General features: G+C 35.6%; 1 protein-coding gene across 1 annotated transcript in view; it reads right to left on the reverse strand.

Annotated features, from left to right (window-relative positions):
• Positions 1 to 22,225, reverse strand: part of Psmd14 (proteasome 26S subunit, non-ATPase 14) — a 74,018-nt gene that overhangs the window by 34,154 nt on the left and 17,639 nt on the right. The window contains exons 3-5 of the mRNA XM_051184583.1: positions 3,248 to 3,319; positions 2,879 to 2,998; positions 683 to 753 (exon numbers count right to left, since the gene is read on the reverse strand). Coding sequence (XP_051040540.1) covers positions 683 to 753; positions 2,879 to 2,998; positions 3,248 to 3,319 — 263 coding nt within the window. The remainder of the gene's footprint in view (positions 1 to 682; positions 754 to 2,878; positions 2,999 to 3,247; positions 3,320 to 22,225) is intronic.

A 22,225-nucleotide genomic window follows, 5' to 3' on the forward strand; every position in this document is an offset into this window, starting at 1 on the left:
CCACACGTCTCAGAGCCAGTGTTTAGCCTCCTTCAGCATTCGAGTAAATATCTACTCTAACTCCTTAGCTCTGGGAGCTTCGTTTTCCAGGCACACAGTACATTTTTTAACAATGGACACCAGGATCCACTGTTGTGAAAGGATTAAATATCAATTAAAGCAGCAGTAGAACTAGGAACTCAGTCAAAAACCAATTTGCACTGCTCTGCTCAGCTGCTGAGCCTTTTGCTAACACTAATCTTGGAGTTTTCTCCACAGTAGAAGAATCTGAGCAAGAGAACGACAACTATTGGGAGACTTAGTCTGAGGGGGGAAACACTTGGATTATACTGTCTTTAAAACTCATGTCTACAAACACTTATTCAGAACTGCACTTGGCTGCAATTCTCAAATACACACATCACACCACCAGGTCTTTAATAACAAATGAAGAGAAAGTAACCCTACATGCGAAACAGAGGAACATTATAGTCTAAGCCTATGACATGACAGCTGAGACTCTTAATACACTTCAGTTTTCTGATTGATAGATTTTCATTCAGGATGTCAAGAGGCACCACACAGGCAGATCAAATACACTGATCCCTCCCCTTGGAATGACACTCATAAATACCTATTAACTTTAAGGTAAATTTCCAAAAATAGTTCTCATTTATAAGAAATGCTAATGTATGATACATACCTTCCTGTTTGTTTAAGCATATCCAACATTTTGGCTTGGAACACTGGATCAACTGCTTCTACACTGACACCCTAGATCAGAAAAAATAAAAATACTTTGTCTGGGGAACGTTAGGGGAAGAAAGATACTGTAAATGAACAATAAAAGACAACCCCAATTTTGTATTACAATTTTATAGGTTTCATAGCTACTGAAATCACTGAACTCTAAGACTTATACCAACAAAATTTCTAAAACTTCCAAGTACTAAATGCTGTTTGTTAGCTAATGATTGAAACAAAATTCAGGGCATTAAAAGTTTGCAGTCGCTGCTATATATATTTCTGATTATATATATCATCAGAAGTACCAAATAGCTGACAAACTATGATTTCTTTAGTTACAACTACCTATGGTGAGCACACCTAATACCATTCCAGCATCAGGAATTTAAGTCTAATTTACCTTTAAAAAAAGTTTAACAAAAGCACATCCTCCAACCAAAGCAAATAACTCAAGGAATCCCAATAAAGAAGGCATCCTTGAAAAACAAGAGTATGTACTCTAATACTGGGCTAAGATTATCGTTTTGGAGTTTTTTGTGTTTGTTTTTGTTTTTTTCATTGTTTTCAAGAGGAAAAGATGAAGAGAGAATGAAGAGAAGTAGAAGAAGGGCAGGATCTCAGGAGAAGGAAGGTGGGAAAGGAAGAAGAGAGGGGAATGAATATGCAGACATAAGCCTCTATAGAAGAGTCTACTGGCTCTTCTACTACACAGAGTGAAAATAATGATCAAAATAGCTTATCTCATACTGTCACATGGACATTTACATGGAAGTGTGATAATAATGCATCAGACTCATTTATTATCATGATTATCTGCATAGGGACTACCTATAATACAAGTTCATTTTTATGTGCTTGATATATTTTGATAGAAATAGCAGACCAAGATTTAAATCTAAATATAAATTATAGATAATACAGTGTGCTTCTATACACACATGGACAAGAAGCATAATGGATATACATTAAGACAAAAGAATTTCAAATCAACTTACCCAAAAAAGCAAACCAACTAAACCCCAAAACAACAACAACAAAAACCAAGATGTATTACAGATTTTCCTATTGTTTTGTACCATTTTCAAATCTGTTGTATATTATTGCAACTAGTCTACAGAAAATACTTGTTTCATATGTGTATGTATGCATGGCATCTTTTAAATGTGTATAACTTGTACTTGAGTATGTAAGGACCTTCAAACAGAGCAAGCAGCTTCACCTTATAAGCCTTGCCAGTCTTAACAAGAACACTGCCACAGCAGAGGGAAAGTAGCATCCATGACACACAGAAAACACAGAAGTGAGAACAGTATGTGTCATGTTTTGAAAAGCAGGTAGAATATTGAAATTTTTGTTTTGAGAAAGTATCTCAATGTGGGATCAAATGGCTTCAGACTGAATATTCGAAACAAGATGATCTTGAATTCCTTATCTTCTTCCTCCACTTCTCCAGTGCTGGAATCCAAGGTATAAGCCACTGGATTGCCTTTTATTAGTGTTTCTTTTCTCTGACATTTTCTTTAAATCCAGCATACACCTTTAATCTCAGCACTTCAATGCAGAGGCAGGAAGATCTCTATCAGTTCAAGGGTGGCCTGCACTACATAGAGAATTCCAGGCCAGCAAGGACTATACAGTGAGACCCCCATCTCAAACAAACAAACACACACAGCCTAAATGTACTACTTCCTATAAAAAAAAAAAAAAGTTCAATAAATAAAAGGCAAAGAAAAATTACCTCTAAAAAGAAGACATTTTAAACAGTGTAGATTGCTTTTAAAAATCTACATTTTAGACTTAGCCCTCCATATATACAGCACATTAAAAAAAAGCATAGACTTCAGAACAATGGAAATCTCACAGGAGGATTAATTTACATGTATTCAAATTATATATAGTTTCTAAAAACTTTGATCAAATATTCAGAGAAATAAATGTACTTTTATAGCAACTAACTTTTAAATTCAGCTTGTTTGGCTCACAGAAGGAAAGAATGAAGAATTAAAAGACTAATTCATCAAATTCATATTATGAGTCTTATGATTGCTGCTTCCTACAGCAAAGAAAAAGTATAAAGAGATGAAAGTTATTTTGAATTAAAAAAGAAAAGAAAAATAAGACAAGAAGCAGCCAACATAAAAGTACTACTCACAGTTCCTGACTGTGGCATAGCAAACACATCAATCACTCTGACGGTGTAATCATCAACAAATTCGCCAAGCATTAGACCCATAACTTCCATAGGAACTCCAGCACGGCCATGTTTTAACATCTGTAAAGAGGAAGATATAGATATTAAGCACATTTATTTGAAACACACACACACACACACACACACACACACACACACACACACACACACACAGCTAAACAGCCTATTTTGCTTCTGTGGAAATAACCTATTTCATAGATGCATCCTAAATAATACTTACGCTTGAGGGAATTAAGGTGATAAATACACCCAAGTAGAAGAATGACTACAAAGGAGGATCTAAAGCAAGTAACTCTATTCCTTACTTACCTTTAGCAATGCCAAGGAGGAGATATAGACTTGTTCTGCCGTGTCCACGGCAGGAGCATCTGTAGGTGGACCCTAGAAACAAGTTCATCAATTACTATAACACACAGAATATGGAGTTAGAAATAAAATTACATGTGGAATAAACTTTATTATTTTCAAGACATTATAGGAGACCATCAAGTATCTTTTTATCCAATTACAATACAAATAATAAATTATAATTGTAAATGTCTTCATAAAGGATAAAGGCAACAGTCAAAACTCAGTTCCCTGACAACTTTGGAAGTAAAGTTTACTTCCAAAGTACTAATTTACCTTGGCTACAAAATAATTATTGTCAATTATTATAACATTTGTTACCACTATGTTACAATATAATATAATCTGAATACCAGAACCTATTGATTAGCTTGATAAACTGAAGGATCAACAAAAACAGCAAATCCTCTGAGCTCCTTCAGCTTTAGCTATAGACAATATGCAGACTAGGGAGAGAGATCCCTTTGCAGACTCAGAGATAGAGTGGGAGGGAAGGCGGTAGAAGACTTCTAATCCCTAGGTGAAAGAGCTGTGAATGAACAACATACTCTGCAGTTGCCTAATGAAGTTGTTCCCTTCCCCAACACACAACAAATTTACAACCACCACCTCAGATGCCAACAAACCAGATAAGGTCTGGTAGGTGGCACAAAAATACTTCCAATAATTGAACACTGGCATTCATAGTATAACTTAGTTGGTTAATAAACCAAAAAATTTCTCCCAAAAGATCCTACTTATTCACAAAGAGAAACAAATCTCTAGTGGTTGTCATAATGAGCCTCACAGAGCATCTTGTAGTCTTTACCCTCAAGGTACCTTCACCTCAGCAGACAGTAAATACAACTCCATGTCAAGCAGCACACAGCATTAAAAAAAAAAAAAAAAAAAAAAAAAAAAAGGTCTTTCTTTTCAATATTGGGACGTGTAGAACTGTTTCTAACTGCTATGGCATTTTTATTTTTCTATACCATGTCAAATATGCTAACTACTCATTCTCTCTTGCTTTTATGCTTTTACTTGTTGAAATTAAATTACTGCTTTACTCATACTCCACTAACAGTATATGTGTACGTCTATCTATACACTAAATTCTGTCACATTTGGGGGCATTTAAAAATCTTACAATATTTACTGGAAGCATTAAGCATAGGTGATTGCCAAATGCAAACAATTTATCATCACTAAATACAGCTTTGTTGTTTCTTTCAAAATGAAAACTAATTGGTAAGCAAAAGCACTTTTTGCTGAAGTTATATAAAAGTTTTAAAATCTAATATCATTCACTTAGCTAAGAAAGATTAAGAAATGGGGCTGAAGAGATGGCTCAGTGGTTAAGAACACTGGCTGCTCTTCCAGAGGACCCAAGCTTGAATTCCAGCACCCATATGATGGCTCACAACTGTTTGTAACAAGTTTCAGAGGATATCACATCCCCTCTGACCTCCACAGGCCCAGAGCACATATGTAGTGCTCACACATGTGTAGGTAACGCCTCTATACAGAAAACATAAACAAATAAATATTTAATAAAAATTTTAAAGATAGATTAAGAAAGTTGAAGACTGCATCATATCAGATGTGATGATATATCTGTGAAATTATACTTCAGCCTTAAGATGATAAATACCATATTTAAGTTATTTCTTGGACAATTTAAAAATTGTGTGTGTCATCTATAGATATTAAAATAGCTTTTTTCAATTTAACAGATAATAATAATAACTATTTTTTTTAAAGAGATCACATTTTACCTATATATACCACCGACAGAATCCAGAAACTATTTCAGTCATCAATGGAGTTAAACTACCTTTGTTATGTATTATACATAATCAAAGTAGCAAATTATATGTCACATAGCAAGAACTTAATAGTACTTGCTGAAAAAAATAAATGAATCAAAAAAGATGGTACAAAAACCTAATAGAACTGAAAAACGAATTTTCACCAGTTATGAGCGGAGGCAAGCACATGCAAATGGAGAGAGCTTAGTTTCTCTTACAATGTATTTTCTTAAGATTCACAATCACACTAACAGAAAGCCCTGTGTTAGGAAGAGCCTTGCCCCTTTTTGGTATCAGTGTTGTCTGTAGGACAACAGTCAATGATATTTACTATTTTGCTCTTGCCTCTCCCCACCCCCAATAGGATCTCTGCCTGCCCTCCCTTCCTCCAAAGTCTTGCTAATTGATCCAGGTTGGTTTCAAAGCCTTCATTCAGCTTCCTGACCTCTCAGGTGTGGGCCACCTAGTTTATGTCTTAACCATGTTAGCCAGAGAATAAAATTACTCAGCAATGGGGTACTGGCAAGAAATAAAGAGGAGAGGGGTTGGTAGCAGTTAAATGTACAGTGAGACAGAAAAAAGGAAAGGGAGGAGAAAATGGGATACATATGAAGAAGACTGTGAGAGCAGTGAGCATCTTATCTAGGCTACAATGATTCTACACAAACACTCCTGTTCTGAATAAGACTCAATGAGGCAATAAAGAAGAGATCTCATAAAAAGACCTTGGAAACCAAGTTAAGAGAGGCATGTGAAAACTTGAACAGCTAAACAACAAAGACAGCCCTCAAGAAGGAAAATGTGGAATTACAGACCATCCACAACTAGTGTCTTTTGGTAAAATTGTTCTATAGCCCAGCATACTGATAATTCAAAAAGTCACCTACAAATTGGAATAACATTTTAGAAAACCTGTCAATAGAATATAATTTTGTTTGTTATATAATATTGGAGGAAAGACAAGATTTAAAAAGAACCAAAGTTACACAAAAAGAAACAGGGACAAAATAACATTGCTGTAGGTTCCACACAGTGACATAGAACAAAATATTACCTCTTATAAATGGAGCGGGACAGAGCTCAGTGGTGACTGTTCTAGATGTACAGATTTCAAAGATGCTTGACCTGTTCAACTGCTTAAAAATTAAGGCACAGTGTATGTACATCTTCCCAAGTCGGGGGGTGGGGGGTGGTAAGTATGAGACTGCTGTAAAGCACTGAAGGGACCACTCCGGCTTTACTGAAGGCTACCATAGGAAGCCTGTAGGTTCAAGGACAGCTGGCACACCATGGGGAGACCTGCTTTCTCAGTTTTTAGAAAAAGGATTGTTTAGTGAACTACATGAGTCAGTGATTTGGACAGTAAAAATTTCTCCTACAGCCATAAAAAAATTTAAAAAAAAATCAAAACACAAGAAAAATTAAAAAATGATAAAAGGTAAGATGAAATAAACTCTTTATGAACAAATACAATGACGATGTCCTATGTTAAAAAAAGGTACACGTGCCTCAAGTTCATATAATGTAGAAATTCATGTATATACTGCTTAAAAGTAAAGATGCAAAGACTGAGAAAATGAGTCAACAAGAAACTGACTTCCGCAGTCTAAACCAATTAAGCACACAGAATCCAAAAATCCAAATTGCTACAATTCTCTCTCTCTCTCTCTCTCTCTGGAATGCTTTACTATTTGTGACTTGGAAACACTGAGTGTTGGGTGTGGGATGCACACCTTAGGCCTGCATGTCTCTGTAAAAACCACAGCGGCTACTGTAGCTCCCTTGACTTGTGCTTCTTCACTGAAACAGAATACTATATAGTATTAACTTATCTTTGCACTTCTAAAACCAATTGAGTAGTTTGTATTTACATCTTGTTTTTCAGACCAAAAGGAACATTGGCCCATTTCTCTTCATTAAGTTTATTAGATTTTGGTATCAATATGGAGAATTTATAAAATAACCTGGAAACTTTCACAAGTTTTCCATTTTTATATCCTGTTGTATGCACACATTAAAATTACCTAGCATTTAAAATTCAAAGGATTCACTATTAAAACATTTGGCTCTATAATTTTAGAGTTGGCTGCTGTAACTTTTTCAATCAGTGTACTGATAAACTCAGGTTATCTCCATTTTGAACCTAACTAGGCTTCCATGCTATTTTGGACATTTCACCTCATTAGCTTTCCAAATTGCCACATAAAACTGAACATATTCTATCTTTGGAAGCACTTAAAACTAAATTTACTTTTTATATCATGCTAGTATTAACCAAGATGACTGAAGACTTACATTAAAAAAAGATAATCAATGCATGGCAAAAACTTTTCTAATAACAAATGTCTATGTAAGCAGGAACACATTTGACAGGTACAAAACCATCAATAAAAATATACAATTAAAAATATAATCTAAGACTACAGAGAATCCCTGTCTTGAGAAAACAACAAAAATTCATAATTTCTGAATATTAAAAAGTTAAAATGGAAAAATTAGTTGCCTCATATTAGTTATATGCAAAAAAGTCATTACACAAATTTTAAAAATTATTAAGCCCTCAGCAGAAACACAGGCAAAGAATATAGAAGCTAATTATGTAAGAAATACAAAATGATATAAACATATAAAGTGTCCAACCTCCCTAGTTGACCTTCTTTAATTAAAGAAATACCAATTAACACATTAAGACTTTTTCCCCAACAAGACAAGTTTTACAGTGTCCACTTTTGGAAAGGGTAACAAAGGAAACACTGATCAGCACTGGTGATGATATGAACTGGTCTAATCCATCAAAGGCGGCTGAACAATGTATAGCAACAGCATTAGGGTTGTACAAACTTAGTGACCTATTTTTGCATGCCTAGAAATTATTTGAGTAAATAAACAAAGATGTTTGCAGGAACTAGAATGCTCATAACTGTCTTTAAATAATGCAAATAAACCCAAGGTCTTAATCTACAATTAAAGAACATGGTTGAAAGCCTCATCCTCTGATGGTTTTAGTCATCTTAAACAGCAATAAGCATACACCTGAAACAAGTATCTTAATCTGTTGCTATAGGAACAGGGTTTCTCTATGTAGCTCTACTTGTTTTGAGGATGGCCTCAAACTCACAGACACCCCCCTGCCTCTGCCTCATGCAGGGGGCTTAAAAGAGTGCTCCACTGAGTCCAGCTATAGGATATATATTTTAGAATCTTGAAAGAAGCCTCCCTTAAAGTAAAAGAAGGGAGGGACAGAGGGCCACAGGGGAAAAGTGTAATGCATATGAAACCATAACTGTAAGAACCACTCCACAAAATATATGCATATTAAATAATCACACATGTGTAACTTAAGATCATACAATTTTGTCAACTATAGCTCAATATAAAGCTGAGGTAACAAAAATAAAAGCTACAAAGAGTGTAGCCACCAAATACTCTGGCATGAAGGCAGACTCTCCAGGGCTTTGATGGAAGGGGAAAGTTAACTAGTCAGTAATCCATAAAGCAAACAGGTAGGTTTAAGTATTTACTAGTGCAAAGCATTTTTAAGCACTTAAGGGTTGCAGATTTTTGGCCAGTTCTTGACTTTTAAGTAAGAGATTCCACTGTTTTGTTTGTTTGTTTTTGTTCTTCAAGACAGGGTTTATCTGTGTAATAGGTGCAGCTGTCTGGGAACTCGATCTGTAGACCAAGCTGATCTCAGACCCACAGAGATCTGCCTGTTTCTGCCTCCCAAGTGCTGGGATTAAAGGTATGTGCCACTACCTCCAGGTAAGATTCCACTTCTTAAAGAATTCTTTACTTTCAAAATCTAGAGCTACACAGGAAAGGAGCATGAGAAAAATCATGACACACATAAAATATTAAGAAAATTGAGAATGTTTGGTAAAGAACACCCACCCCACCCCTCTCAAAAAAACCTGACAGAATACAACAGTTAGATTAATACTGAATGTATCAACTCTGAACTAGCCCCATGTGTATCGTTTGGAAACTTGTTAGCAATACACATTCTTACTGAATCAGAAGTTATGGACACAGCCCAGAACTCAGGGTCCTGTCCTGATGAAACCTGAGGCACATTGACTTTAGACTACATCGTGTATAAAAGTTTAAGCCAACAGGAAAATCATTCAAGCTAGTACACTGGGGTTCACTATACGAAAAATCTTATGCTAGCCCAAGATACACAGAAAATTAAAATGAATTCCCTGAGTTAGTTAGGGAGTTAGAGTTAGTCAAGTATGACTGTTCAAATTAAACATTTGGTGGGTGATTAGATAAAACAATACAGTAAGTTTCCTAACTATTATTAGGATAAATGTATACTCAGCAACGTAGAGTAATGAAAAACAAGGTATCTTCTTTCGGATGCTTTCAAGAACACAGATATAAAATTGTCAGCTTTCACATTGTGCCAACTCTTCATGTGCACTCTACTAACCTTATGACAACTACTTACCAGCACATTACAAATGGAAAGCACATTTTTGATAGGTTAAATGTTCAGTTTTTTTGTTTTGTTTTGTTTCAACTTCTACAAGAACCGAAAGCACTAGAATTTAATAAAGAGGTAATCTAAGCAAGGAAAAAACAAAACAAAACAAAAAAATCCAGAACTAAAGAAAGCCAGTCTGTATTTCACACAATTCCACTCAAAATCAACACACACATATCTAGCAGGTCCATAAAGTAAGGGCCATTTGAATGTTTTCAAAGGCTAAATGTTAAAACATAAAGGAATGCTCCCATCTAAAAACCAGAATCTGCCAGGCATTACAGAATCTGCCTGAAATTACACCTGTAATTCCAGAACTTAGGAAGCTGAGGCAGGACACTGGGGCACGTTTGAGGCCTATCTGGCTGGCTACCAGGAGGGCACAGCCCACATGGGATACATAGCAAGACCATGTCTTAAAACAAACAAATATAAATTAGAATGATTTACAGTTACACAACTCTGTAAACCCATTAAATGTACATACCCCTCACAAAGATCAGAAACTGACAGGCTTTTGTTATTGAATTTGCAGTACTCAATTTCTACTGCCCACTTTGAAATTATTTATATCTGACTGCTTAAAGTCTGTTTAAAAGAGGGGCAGGGAGTAAACTGAAGAAATATAGACGTCAACTACCTAAATAACTATAGCGTAAATAACTGATCCACAGGCAATGTGAGTAGCCTTTACTCAGATGAGCATCTACCCACCAGTGATGAAAAGTGATGCACTCTACAGCAGCACAAACTTTACCTTTGTACAGTGAGTAAAACAGAAATTGAGTAAAACAGAAATTGCCACAAATATTAAGTATAGTTAATCTAAATGAAACCTGCGTTTTCTGTTTTGTCTTGTTTTCTCCTCATTTAGAAGGCTAAAAATCTCATCTAGCATTTAAAAAAAAAAAAAAAAGTTGTGATTTTTACTTGGGCAGCCCTTGTTGACTAAGTGCAAAAAAAAAAAAAAAAAAAAAAATTGCCATGATAACAGCAGAAAAACCGTAGCCTCAAAGTGTTACCTACTCGGGCCTTTTAACAAATTTGTTAACACTATTAGTTATATTACTCCACCTTCCTCTTAGTGTGAACTGGTATCAATTATTTAGTCAATTTTATTATGTTATTAAAATACCTGCTGATTAATCATGAACCAGAGTGTCACATAAAAGAAATGTAAAATAAATAGTATCAGTGAATTGAATATATCTAATATTTAATAAATTTACTTTGGGAAATAAAGTTAAACATTTCAAAGTTGTTATTTTAGCATTAAAATGTTACACAAACGTATTTTTTTTTGTAACTGTTTAAGGTATATACTTGGTCTGAATTTTAAAATTATCTTTAAAAGTCTGTTAAAGTATTTTTTTTCTAAAAGAGAAAGGACTTTATTAACAAATGAAGATAATTATATTTCTAATATAAAGAACCTAAGTGTACAGTATGCTAAGCAGTTGACAGAAAATATTTTTAAATTTTATAGGCCTGAATGACATTATAAAACTCATAAATTTAGTGAAACTACCATCAGTTTTATCAATTAAAAACTTCTTAAAAACAAAACCCTAAAATAATAAGTGAATGCAAAAGTACACAACTAACTACCACTGTATTGTTTATCTCTTACCCAGCAAGGTAAGAAAGAACCTTTAATACTTTAATTTTTGAGTATTAAACAACTAGTGTGAAAAACAAGCTGCATGTAAACTCTCTCTACTGCCTGAGCTTCAATGACTAGCTGAAGCAACCTGTTCTAGGAGGTGTTAATTGGCAATAGGAGAGCAAGTCAGAAGCTTGCTCCCCACCGTCCTAACCCAGCAAGGCTAGGTCATTAAAGTGGAAATGAATTCTTTCATGTGGACTTAACCCTTTCACTACATGATTTCAGCTGTTTTCTCTCAATTAATTTTTTACAAAACTTGTTACTTTTTAGAGTTAAAATTGTTCCAAAAGAGGGGGAGGAGTCCTTTGGCTGACAGTTCCAGTGACTGCATTCAGAAAAGAACACAGCAAGTTAATTGCAATGTAATGCTGCAACTCTCTCCTCAGATAAACATATAAACTAATTGTATTTGCTTATTTTAACACCAGAACAAAAATCTAGCATACAGTGTTTAGAAATAGCTCAGAACCATTGTAGTCATAAGAAATTTCATTTACATTCAGGCTTGAGAATCCAACAACTATACAATTAATCATATTAACATTGAGATAAATTGCCATCAAATTTTTAATGTGCATATAAAATTCTCATATAAAACTGCTTTGAAGCATAGGAGTTAATACACCTTCCTAATTATGTTTCATTATTCTGATAAGGTGCAGTCACAGCATATCCTGATGACTGGTTGCCAAAAAAAGCCAAAATTCCTTTTATGGCATGATCTCAGGTTTCCAGATGGCACATTAATTCTTTAAAAAGAGAGAGACACAAAAAAGGGAAGAAAATAAGAATGGAAATGTCAAAATAATGATGCATTGCTTTTCAAATGCCACATTTATAAATACTAATATTAACTATATTTTTATTTTAGGAATTAAAAAACTATATAGACAGGATACTAAATACTAAAATTGAAGATTAATGTACATATGCTATATCTTGAATCTGAATAATCTTGAAAGCACTGACTTTAATGAAAACATCAGACTGAGAAGTAAACATCTGAAAGCTTACACCTTATATCTGACTCTAAATATCTGGGATAAATTGATAATAATTACCAATATAATAACAAATATATAATTTTACTCACTGTTGAAATAGCTCTGGACTCCTGAGTAACTATAACTAAAAAATGTGCTTATTCATTAGAAGTTTAAAATGATAGAAAATGCAATGGGTCAAGGACATAAAAATTGGGGGATCCAGCATATTCCTATACAATACTCTTTTATCATTTGTACCTCCTGTCACGCTCTCTAATTATCTGACAAATTCAGTTCCTTTTTGAAAACTTTCCCACCATAAGCCTACTGAGCTTCTCTAACACAACAAACTAAGTGGCACCATAAAAGCCATAATTTAAAAACATAAAAATTGCAGTGGGGAACAGGCAGTGGGGAGAAAGTGATAGGGTAGCAGGAGAGGCAGGGAGAGGACACCATTACCTAGTCATAAAGAGATCTGATAAAAGTAATGCAAGAATTGCTGGCCCAGGGTCTGGTGTACAACTTGGACATTTCTTTCCCTTTAAAACCACCCTTTGACAGTCACTTTGGAACAATTTTCACCTACTTAAAAATGTGTTTGTATGTGTGTAAAATATGTCATGAGTATCAGTCACAATAGACATATAAACTGTCTTACCAGAACAGACTCAATGCCCTCCATGATGTGTGACTTCTACTACCATCCACATGATAGGAAAGGATGAAGCTTGACTTATTTATTTTTAGTTCAAACGTTAGAACCCAAAAGTTAACTATAAGCATTTGAGAGCAGCAAATAATGCCTTCTTTTATAACTCACATAGGGGACCAGGAAGGCAGAATCTTGAATTCCCTGCAAGAGAATACTGAGGCATCAGAACTGTTCCATAGCAGACACTGCAACTAGTTAACAGCAGTCTCCACACACATTTAAACTTTTCTTACATATTTGTGTGTGTGCGCACGCATGCATAAGCAAGCCTACAAACACAGAACTCAGAGAAAAACTTTCAGTACTCAGTTCTCTCCTTCTACCACCATGGTGCTTTAGGGATCAAATTCACATTGTCAAGCTGGGTCACTTTTTATCAGCTGAGCCATTTTGCTGGCCCAGCCCCATTTTAAAAATACCATTCAATTAATAGCGCTTATTTTAAATGTTTAAATTACAAAATGTAAACAAAATCAGTTACAAATGATCATTTTGTGAAGCACTTAAAACTCATTAGTTCATCTCCCAGTTACTCTAGGAAACCTTATCACCCATATATACATGGATATATAGAATACACACTTTTATTTATTCATTCCATAATCACAAGCTTAGGAGGCCTTCTGTCATGTGGCTAAGAAAAGATAGGCAAACTCTGCTTTTAAAAAGTTTACAAAGCAGAAGGCACCAGAGAAACAGCAAAATAAAAACTGCAACATATTAGAACAAGGACAAAAATAAAAGAGAGCACACAAATCATGATAGCCAATTTGATGCATCTTCCCTTGTGCTAAAAACTGAAGACTACGCAAGCCTTTCCCAAGTGAGGAAGGAACAGAAGGAGCAAAGCAAAAGAAAGCAATACACTAAGAGGCATAAACACATGGCAGTCATTGTCTTATGCATTATTGTTCAGAGACTTCCAAACAACAATATGAGCTTACTAAACTGCAGAAACTTCGATGTCCAACATAATTTAATTTTGCTTCAATTTGAATGCATGTTTTTCTACAGGACTTTTTAAAAGGGTAGACCCTTTGGGGCTGGCAGTATGGCTCAGTCAATAAAGTGCTTGCTGTGTGAAGACAAGAACCTGAATTTGAATTCTCAGCACCCATGTAAAAGGCTAGGGTATGGTGGAGAGCTTATAATCCCTGGACCCAGGAGGCAGAGATAGAAAATCCCTGGGGTTCACTGGCCAGTCAGTCTAGCCAGACTGGTAAGTTCCAGGCCAGAGCAACACTATTTCAAAAGAGGTGGATGACATTTCTTAAAATAACACCCAAGGTTACCCCCTTGCCTTCGCTCACACAGGCGCACACATAGGTAGACCTCCTGGGCTGGAGAAATGGCTAAGTCCCTGAGTTTAGTCCATGGGAATCACATGGAAGAAAAAGAACCGACTCCTGCAAATTGTCCTTTGATCTTCATAACTGTGTACAGGAGTAAATGTATACCTGCACACACCCATGCCCCCTCCACCCTCCCACGCACACAGGTAGACATTAAGGTAAACTTACTTGTACTTTACATTCATAAGAAAAGTTTACCTCTTATTATAAATCAAATAATGTAAAATTGGCTGACACATGAAAGAAACAGGATTTCTTACTCAAAGGATAAGATAATCATGTTTTCCCAATCAAAAACTATATATTAGAATACAGTAGTATTTCATTATTGTGAAATTAAGTATCACTCTAGTTTATGGAATGTGTATAAAGATTATATCTGTCTTGTCTCAAATCTGGGTCTCCCTTGAACATGGTATCCCCATAACGTTCAGTACATATTGTAAGAAGCTGATTATCAAACATCCAAGCAATGGGCACCACTAGAGGAGGTGGCAGAGTTGAAGACTGGATTAGCTGCATCACTGATCAAAGGAGCTGAAGGTTAAGTGGATGCTTCTGTGATCAGCTGTTAAAGACAGCAGCCACAAGAGCCAAGCCCTGAAGGTATTTAAACGAATACTGATAACCTTGCCTGCCTGTGTGCAGTTTTTGCTTTGTATTTTAAAAATGTTATCCTATGTTTCTTTCTTTCCCAAATGTTATTTATGTCATCTAATGAAAGAAAAGACAAAGAACAACATGTGAGAAACACATGAATGGGCATGGGTATCAGAATATGTGTGTGTGTGTGTGTGTGTGTGTGTGTATACAGACTTAGAAAACCTGTGTGACAGACAGTATGACAAGCACTAGATATGTACATGATAAACTAATTAGATGTAGTGCTAATTCTTAAAATGTAGTGTCTCCAAAACTACATATTATATTTATACACAAATATAAAAATGAATATATAACACAGGTTTGGGGCCAAAATGACAGGAAACATGGTAAGCTTTAGGAATAATAAAAGCAAAGTAAGGCCTGATGCTCAAAGAGCCTCTCCAGAAAATGAGCAATGAACATGTCAATGATTCTTAATCCTGTTTATATTTCAAAATTACTTATCATTTAAAATAATTCTGATACCTAGACCTAGCCTGAGATTCTGGTATGACTGCTCTGGAGTGAGGTTCAGGCATCTTCCCCCTACCCCCTTTTCTGAGACAGGGTACCACAATGTAGCCCTGGCTGGCCTAGAACTCACTATGTAGACCAGACCAACGTAGAATTCACAAAGACCCATCTGCCTCTGTTTATCAAGTGCTGAGATGAAATGCAAGTGCTGGGTTTAAAGACGTACCACTATAAATATACCCAGCAAGTTTTTTTGTTTTGTTTTGTTTTTGTTTGTTTTTTTTTAAAAACCAAGTGATTCCTGGTAAAAGACCAAAGACCTAAACTTATAAAGCAAAGGACTACACTACTTATCAGAGTAATAAAATCATTGGGCAAGTTTGCCCAAGTAGTTGTCTTGAAACTTCAGAAGTTTACAGCCAGTTTCTAAACAAACCAAATTCTATGTTGTTGCAGATTTATTATAATTTTAACCCAATGAGACACAGTTTACAAAATATCACAGAAGTACAAAGTAGGATGAGATCAGTCAGGTATGGAAACATTACAAGTGACAATTACTGCCTTGTATAAAATACTCCTGAGTTCTCTTGGGCATCTAAAAGTATTAGACTCCCTTGACTTCTTATAGTTGGGTGTAACGAGCAACTGGCTTTAACCAACTGAAAAGAGAAACACACAGAAAGGCCCTGACCTGTATTGTGTCCAATGAAAACTTTCAAAGAGTGATAATATTGTTACTGGGCATCCTAGAATAAGGATGACATCAGAACAGAGAACCCAGTTGAACCATCACACACAGTGTGGCTGAAAAAAAACTGTCATGCTAAGTCACTAAGGTTTAGTTGTTTCTAAATCATGACCTGACACACTGAAATAACAACTTCTGGGGGAAGAGAAAGGCAGCTATTTAAAAAAAGAAGGAAAATAAGTAACAAATATTAATAATGAAAGAACGCAAAAAAAAAAAAAAAAAAAAAAAAAAAAAAGAACTTAGTATCTTACAGTCCTATAAAGGATGATCAAAATAGCATGGGACACTAAAGTAAGTAAAATAGAAGGCATCAGCAACAGGAGCTCAAACTGCAAAAAGAAAAAAAAAAGAAAGAAAAAAAGCTCATGAGTCAAGTCAAGTAAATAAATAAATAAACAGTCCTTTCCATCCTATCATACCTAGTTAAGTCAAAAGACCTCTCGGCTTCATAGTGGTTCTCCACTGCTCATCATTGTATTAAAAACACCCAGAACTACCCTGGTCACACTCCCTGAGGAAAGACACTCTCCTTGACCTTTCTTCATGCACGAGAGTCACTACATCTTGGTCAGAGTGGTATAACTTTTATCCAACGTTGAAGACAGCTGACAACAGCAAAGATAGTAAGGTTTAAACATAACCAGCATTTAAACACAGGAGGGAAGTCAGCTGCACACTGTTTTAAAGGTTTCTTGAATTCTGACAGTAGGAGGTTCAGCTGGGAGGCCTGCAGGGAGAACCGCATGGATAATAGATAACTAGGAAGAAGCTCAGTAAGAACAGTCTGAGGACACTGGAGGACTACTTATATGGGGACATGAAAATGGAAAGGTATACTATGGTTGCAGGTAGGGCTTGACTAGTTAGGCAAATATCAAGTCTATTAAGGAAGGTATGAAATACCTATAGGCTGGATCTCAAAATTCAAAAATCTGCTTCTTACCAAATCTGCAACAAAATATACCAGAGATTTATTACAAACATATTTATGTAGATACAAAGCCCATTTTTATCTCATTCTAATGAATTTTTTTCTTCACTATTACGGGAAATTACCTAAGATCCTCCAATTGCTCAAAAAAAATCTGACCTAAAACCCAAAGCTGAATTCATACAGCTTATAATAGTAACATGGTATCTAATTTTCAAGTGGCTGACTAGATCCTGATCAAAAAGGACTAATGTAAGACTGTTTAAAAACATAAAAGCAGTCAATATTTCCTGAAAATCAAATAATACAATGACCATATTAAAATGCAAGATAATGAGTTCAATTAATTTCAGATACTTTTAATAAGTATATTCTATGCAGCAATTAGATACAGATGAAGAATAGTGGTATATGCCTTTAACCCCAGCACTTAGGGAGAACAGTAGGCAGAGGCAGGCATCTCTCTGAATCAAGTCAAGTAGAAAGCTGCCTCTAGGAAAGCAGCCAATGAGTTGAGTAGGTATATAGCAGTGAAGAAAGAAGGACCTAAGTGGCAACACCCATCCACACTGTGAACAACACACACATACATAGTTTTGGCCAATCCCTTTCCTTTGTTTCTTGTAAAATTTATTATAAAATATGTAAGAAATTTAAAAATATTACTTCTGTAATAAATCACTAGCTTAAAAAGATTAAAAAAAAATCACTAAGGCAGCTGTGTCCTTCTCCCTTGACCATCTGCAGCCCCCACTTTACACCTAGATGTGGCAATTATTCTAGTTTAATAATTAGCAAGCTTTAAAGAAAAAAAAATGGGGGAATTCATGTTTTGTTTCGTTTGGCCATCAGCTACATGCCCAGACTAGCCTCAAACTCTTTATCCTCCTGCCTCAACTTCATAAGTGCTGGAATTACAGGCATGAGTCAACTTATCTGGCTTTATCATGTACTTCTTTATTGTATATAGGTGACACAGTATTATTTTTTAATGTTTTAAATTGTTTACTAAGGAATTCATTTAGGATATATAATTTCTCAACTTGCTTTTCCTTTATTATGTCAGTATAAATTAATGATAATAATATGTGATGACCATTACCACATTTTTACTACTTTACAATAATTCTACTGTCAAACACAACTATGTATGCCTTCTTCAGCTGCTAAGACAATTACATTATTTATGTGTTTGTTTACCATGGTTAACAATGGCTCAGCGAACCAAAACCTGTGAGACAAACCAATTATTTCATTTTATTTCCCTTTTCTCCCTTTCTCTACCACGGGTCACTGTTCCGTCCAGGAATGCTTCAATTCTGTTGTTCTCTAGAGTACAAGGACTACAGGCGCATGCCACCTGGGTCAGCTCCTGAACTTTCTATTCTTTAAAACATACTGGGGATTGATTAATTGAGGATCTCACCTATGCATGTGAAATATTAAGATTATAACACTAGCACATCAGAAAACACAAGATTACATTACATTTCATAACAGTAGCAAAATTACAGTTATGAAGTAGCAATGAAATAATTTTATGGTTGGGGTCACCACAACATGAGGAACTGTTTAAAGGGTTACAGCACTAGGTAGGTTGAAAAATACTGTTCAACTTCAATTATTCCCGTTAAAAAGTAAATGAGAGGGGTGGTGGTACTTGTCAGTCATCCCAGTACTCAAGTTGAAACAAGAGAACAAACTACTTTAGGCCACTATGTAACTATGTAAACAATCAGTGATACCACATTCTAACAGAAGACAAAAAAAAAAAAAAAAAAAAAAAAAAAAAAGGCTATCCTTCCCTGCAAAGAACAAAGCAATGTGAAGCAAGTTTGTAACAAAGAAACGGCCAAGGCAAGGTAACAAATGGGACTAGCCCTCTCCACCGCCATCCTAGTTTACAGTCTGAGGCATTTCCCAAGGTGAAGTAAGGGTAGAAAATCCAGGCAATCTAGTGGGCTCTGTGAGATGAAGTGAGACAGTCAAGATTACTGGGAGACTGAAACAGCTTGAGTCACCTTAAAATTCTAGGGGGTCATCAGATTCTGAAGAGTCAGCTATGTACCAACCAGTACATGTGTGTAAAGAAGCACCAGAGTCTAGAGAATCACCCAAAAAGATTAGAGGGAAAAGCCAAACTCCCAGTACAGTGCACTGAAAACAATTTCACTAATATACCAGGGGAAAATATTTAAAGTCACAAAGTAGATGCATGAACAGAAAGTTCAGTGACAAATCCTAACACAGCTAATTATTGACAAAATGCTCAAGACAATTCAATGAGGGAAAGAGTTGTCTTTGCTATAAACTGTGCTGAAATAACCAAATATATCTGCATGAAAAAGTATACATTTGGACTCCCACCTTGCATTAAGCAAAAATAGTTCACAGAACTAAATATTAAAGCCAAAACTTTGGAGCTGGGCATGTGGTCTGGAAATCAAATACTTGCCTAGTGTGTATGAGACCCTAGGATCAATGCCCAGAACTGGGGGTACAGTGGGGAATACCAACAAGTAAACATGGTTTAAATTATGATTTTAAAAAAGGGTTAATATCTGTGGCAGTTTTATATGAAAATGGCCCGCACAGGCTCCTATGTGTGACTACTTGGTCCCCAGCTGGTGGACTATTTGGGAAAGTTTAGGAGACATGGCTTTATTGGAGATGTGTCAATGTGGGTGGCCTTTGAAGTTTCTCTTTCTCTGGCTTCTGGCTGTGGATCAAGATGTGAGCTCTCAGCCTTCACTCTGTCATCATGGACTCTAACCCTCTAAACTCTATGTCAAATCAAATGCATTCTTGTACAAGTTACTGAAGGTAAAGGTTAATTAATTAATGCACTAGTTACCTTGGTCATAATACAAAAATAACTAATACAATACAAAAAACAGAAATCAAGAAAGGTAATAATATTGGACTTATTCAAAATTAAAGCTTTTGTTCTTCAAAGGTCACCACCAAGATGGAGAAAACAAGAGTCACAGATTGGGAGAAAATACTTGAAATTTTGTAATGTGGTTGTGCCTACAATAAAGACCCCCTAAATTCAACAGTTTTATGTTTTAAAAAAAATATTTAAAAAAAAAGTAAAAGATTTTCATAAAGAAAAAAAGCTTAGCTGTTAGAAAGGGTGGAAGGATTGGCTAATTGTCAAGATGGGCAACATATGTGCATCACAAAATGTTATGTCCTTTAGGCAGAAGGAAAATGATGCTCAAGAGAAATGCAAGTCTCTTCACAAAGAAAAGAGCAACTGGAATTGAAAACTACATGGACAGATTTTTTTTCCCTTCCTTAAATCTTTCCATAAGGTAATGGACTGCTGGGAAAAAACAGCACAGTAGTTTTTCTTTTCTTTTTTAAACCAGCCACTCACTTTTGATTACATTTTCAAAAAAAAAAAAAAAAAAAAAAAAAAAAAAAAAAAAGAAAGAAAAAAGAAAAACCCTAAATATACAGACTCAAACAGGTGTGTCTTGGGTTCATAGCAGCACTATGCTCAGCAGCCAAGAGCAGGAGACAGCCCAACTATCCATAGTAGATGAATGTGTAAACAGAAAGTAGTACACACATACAATCAGAGCACTGTCCAGGAATGGAGCCCAAGGAGAATTCTGAGTGCTTGAGAGAATACACCAAGAAAACAAAAGTTTTGTGACACCGGTTTCTTCAAGACACAGAATTGTTTCTGGGGTGTACTTTCATAGCAGGTGCAGCAGACAGGAGCGAGTTTACTTCAGATTACTCATTATTGCTTACTGGTGTTACTCAATTAAATGTTTACACTATCCTTTGTATGCCTCTATGGAAAAACATGTTTTGCCACATGCAGCTTGTCCTTGGGATTGTATACAGCTTAACTCAGGAGAACTTTACTCAGGTGACCTTTTTTAACCCTCAGAGTATAAATTGTCTGAGGCTCTGAATGAAGTTGATTATTGCATGAGACTTTAGTCTGCCTCATTTATGGGCTCAATTCTCTCAGGTCCCACCACCTCTAGAGTGGTGACAATATATAATGAATTATTATTCAGCCCTAAAAGGTACTGAAAATTTTGAAACCTACAACACATACATGAAATATGCCTCAGTCACCAAAGTACTGAAAGTAGCCACATTCAAAAATAAGAAATACAATGGAAACTGACAGTGAGCAGAGGAAGAGTGTTATATATAATTTAAATGTGAAATGTCTCCCATGTGGATATGAACATTGGGTCCCCAGCTAGTCATTCTGTTTGGAAAGCTGTGGACCCCTCTGGACATGGGACCAAGCTGTCAGGAGAAGGGCCATATAACAGGGCTAGAAGATGATAGGTAGTCCTTATTCTGGCCAGAATACTCAGTTTCCTGATCATATTAAATGAAACAAGCTTTGTTCTTGCAGCTGCCACCAAGGCAGGAAACTCCATCACTATCTGCCTTCCTAAGCAAGAAACTGTGAGCTAAAATAAATGCTTCTTCCCAAGTTGCTTCTGCTCAGGTACTTTTTCCCCAGTAAAATAACTAATGCAGGAAAAGAGGCAATTCTTATTTAATGGGTACAGAGTTACAATTTAAGAAGATAAAAAAGGTCCAGAGATGCTCTGTGGAGACAGTTGTAAAGCAATCTGACTGAGTTTGCTAGTTTTATTCAACTTGACACAAGCTAAAGCCATTAGTTGGGGGAGGTGCATCTATACTGACCTTTTCTTCCCTAGACAATATAGTATGAGGACTACTTTCATAGCTTTTTCATTGCAGCAAATGTCACAAGTAATATAGAAGTGATTTAAATTATATCGGAGCCTATGTATAAATACTAATGAAAATACTGTGACCTTTGTTGAAGTACGTGTGCACCAAAGAGTTTTACCTACAGGGGATTCTAAAATTTGCTCCCATGAACATCTAGGAACACATTTGTGAAATCATTCCTACAATCAAGCTACTGAACATCCATCATTCAATGTACTTATGCTCTTTGGCAACCTACTCGTGTGATCCTTTTAAAGACAGACAACTTTCTGCTGTGCTGTCATTATACATTAGTTTCCTTTTTCTATGGTGTTAATAATGGAATCATATTGCAACCTTTATTTGACTTTTATCATTTATTTGACTTTTATCACTTTTATCACTTAGAGTGATTCCG

Source organism: Phodopus roborovskii, unplaced genomic scaffold (genome assembly GCF_943737965.1).
Source record: "Phodopus roborovskii unplaced genomic scaffold, PHOROB, whole genome shotgun sequence".
Classification (NCBI taxonomy): Eukaryota; Metazoa; Chordata; class Mammalia; order Rodentia; family Cricetidae; genus Phodopus; species Phodopus roborovskii.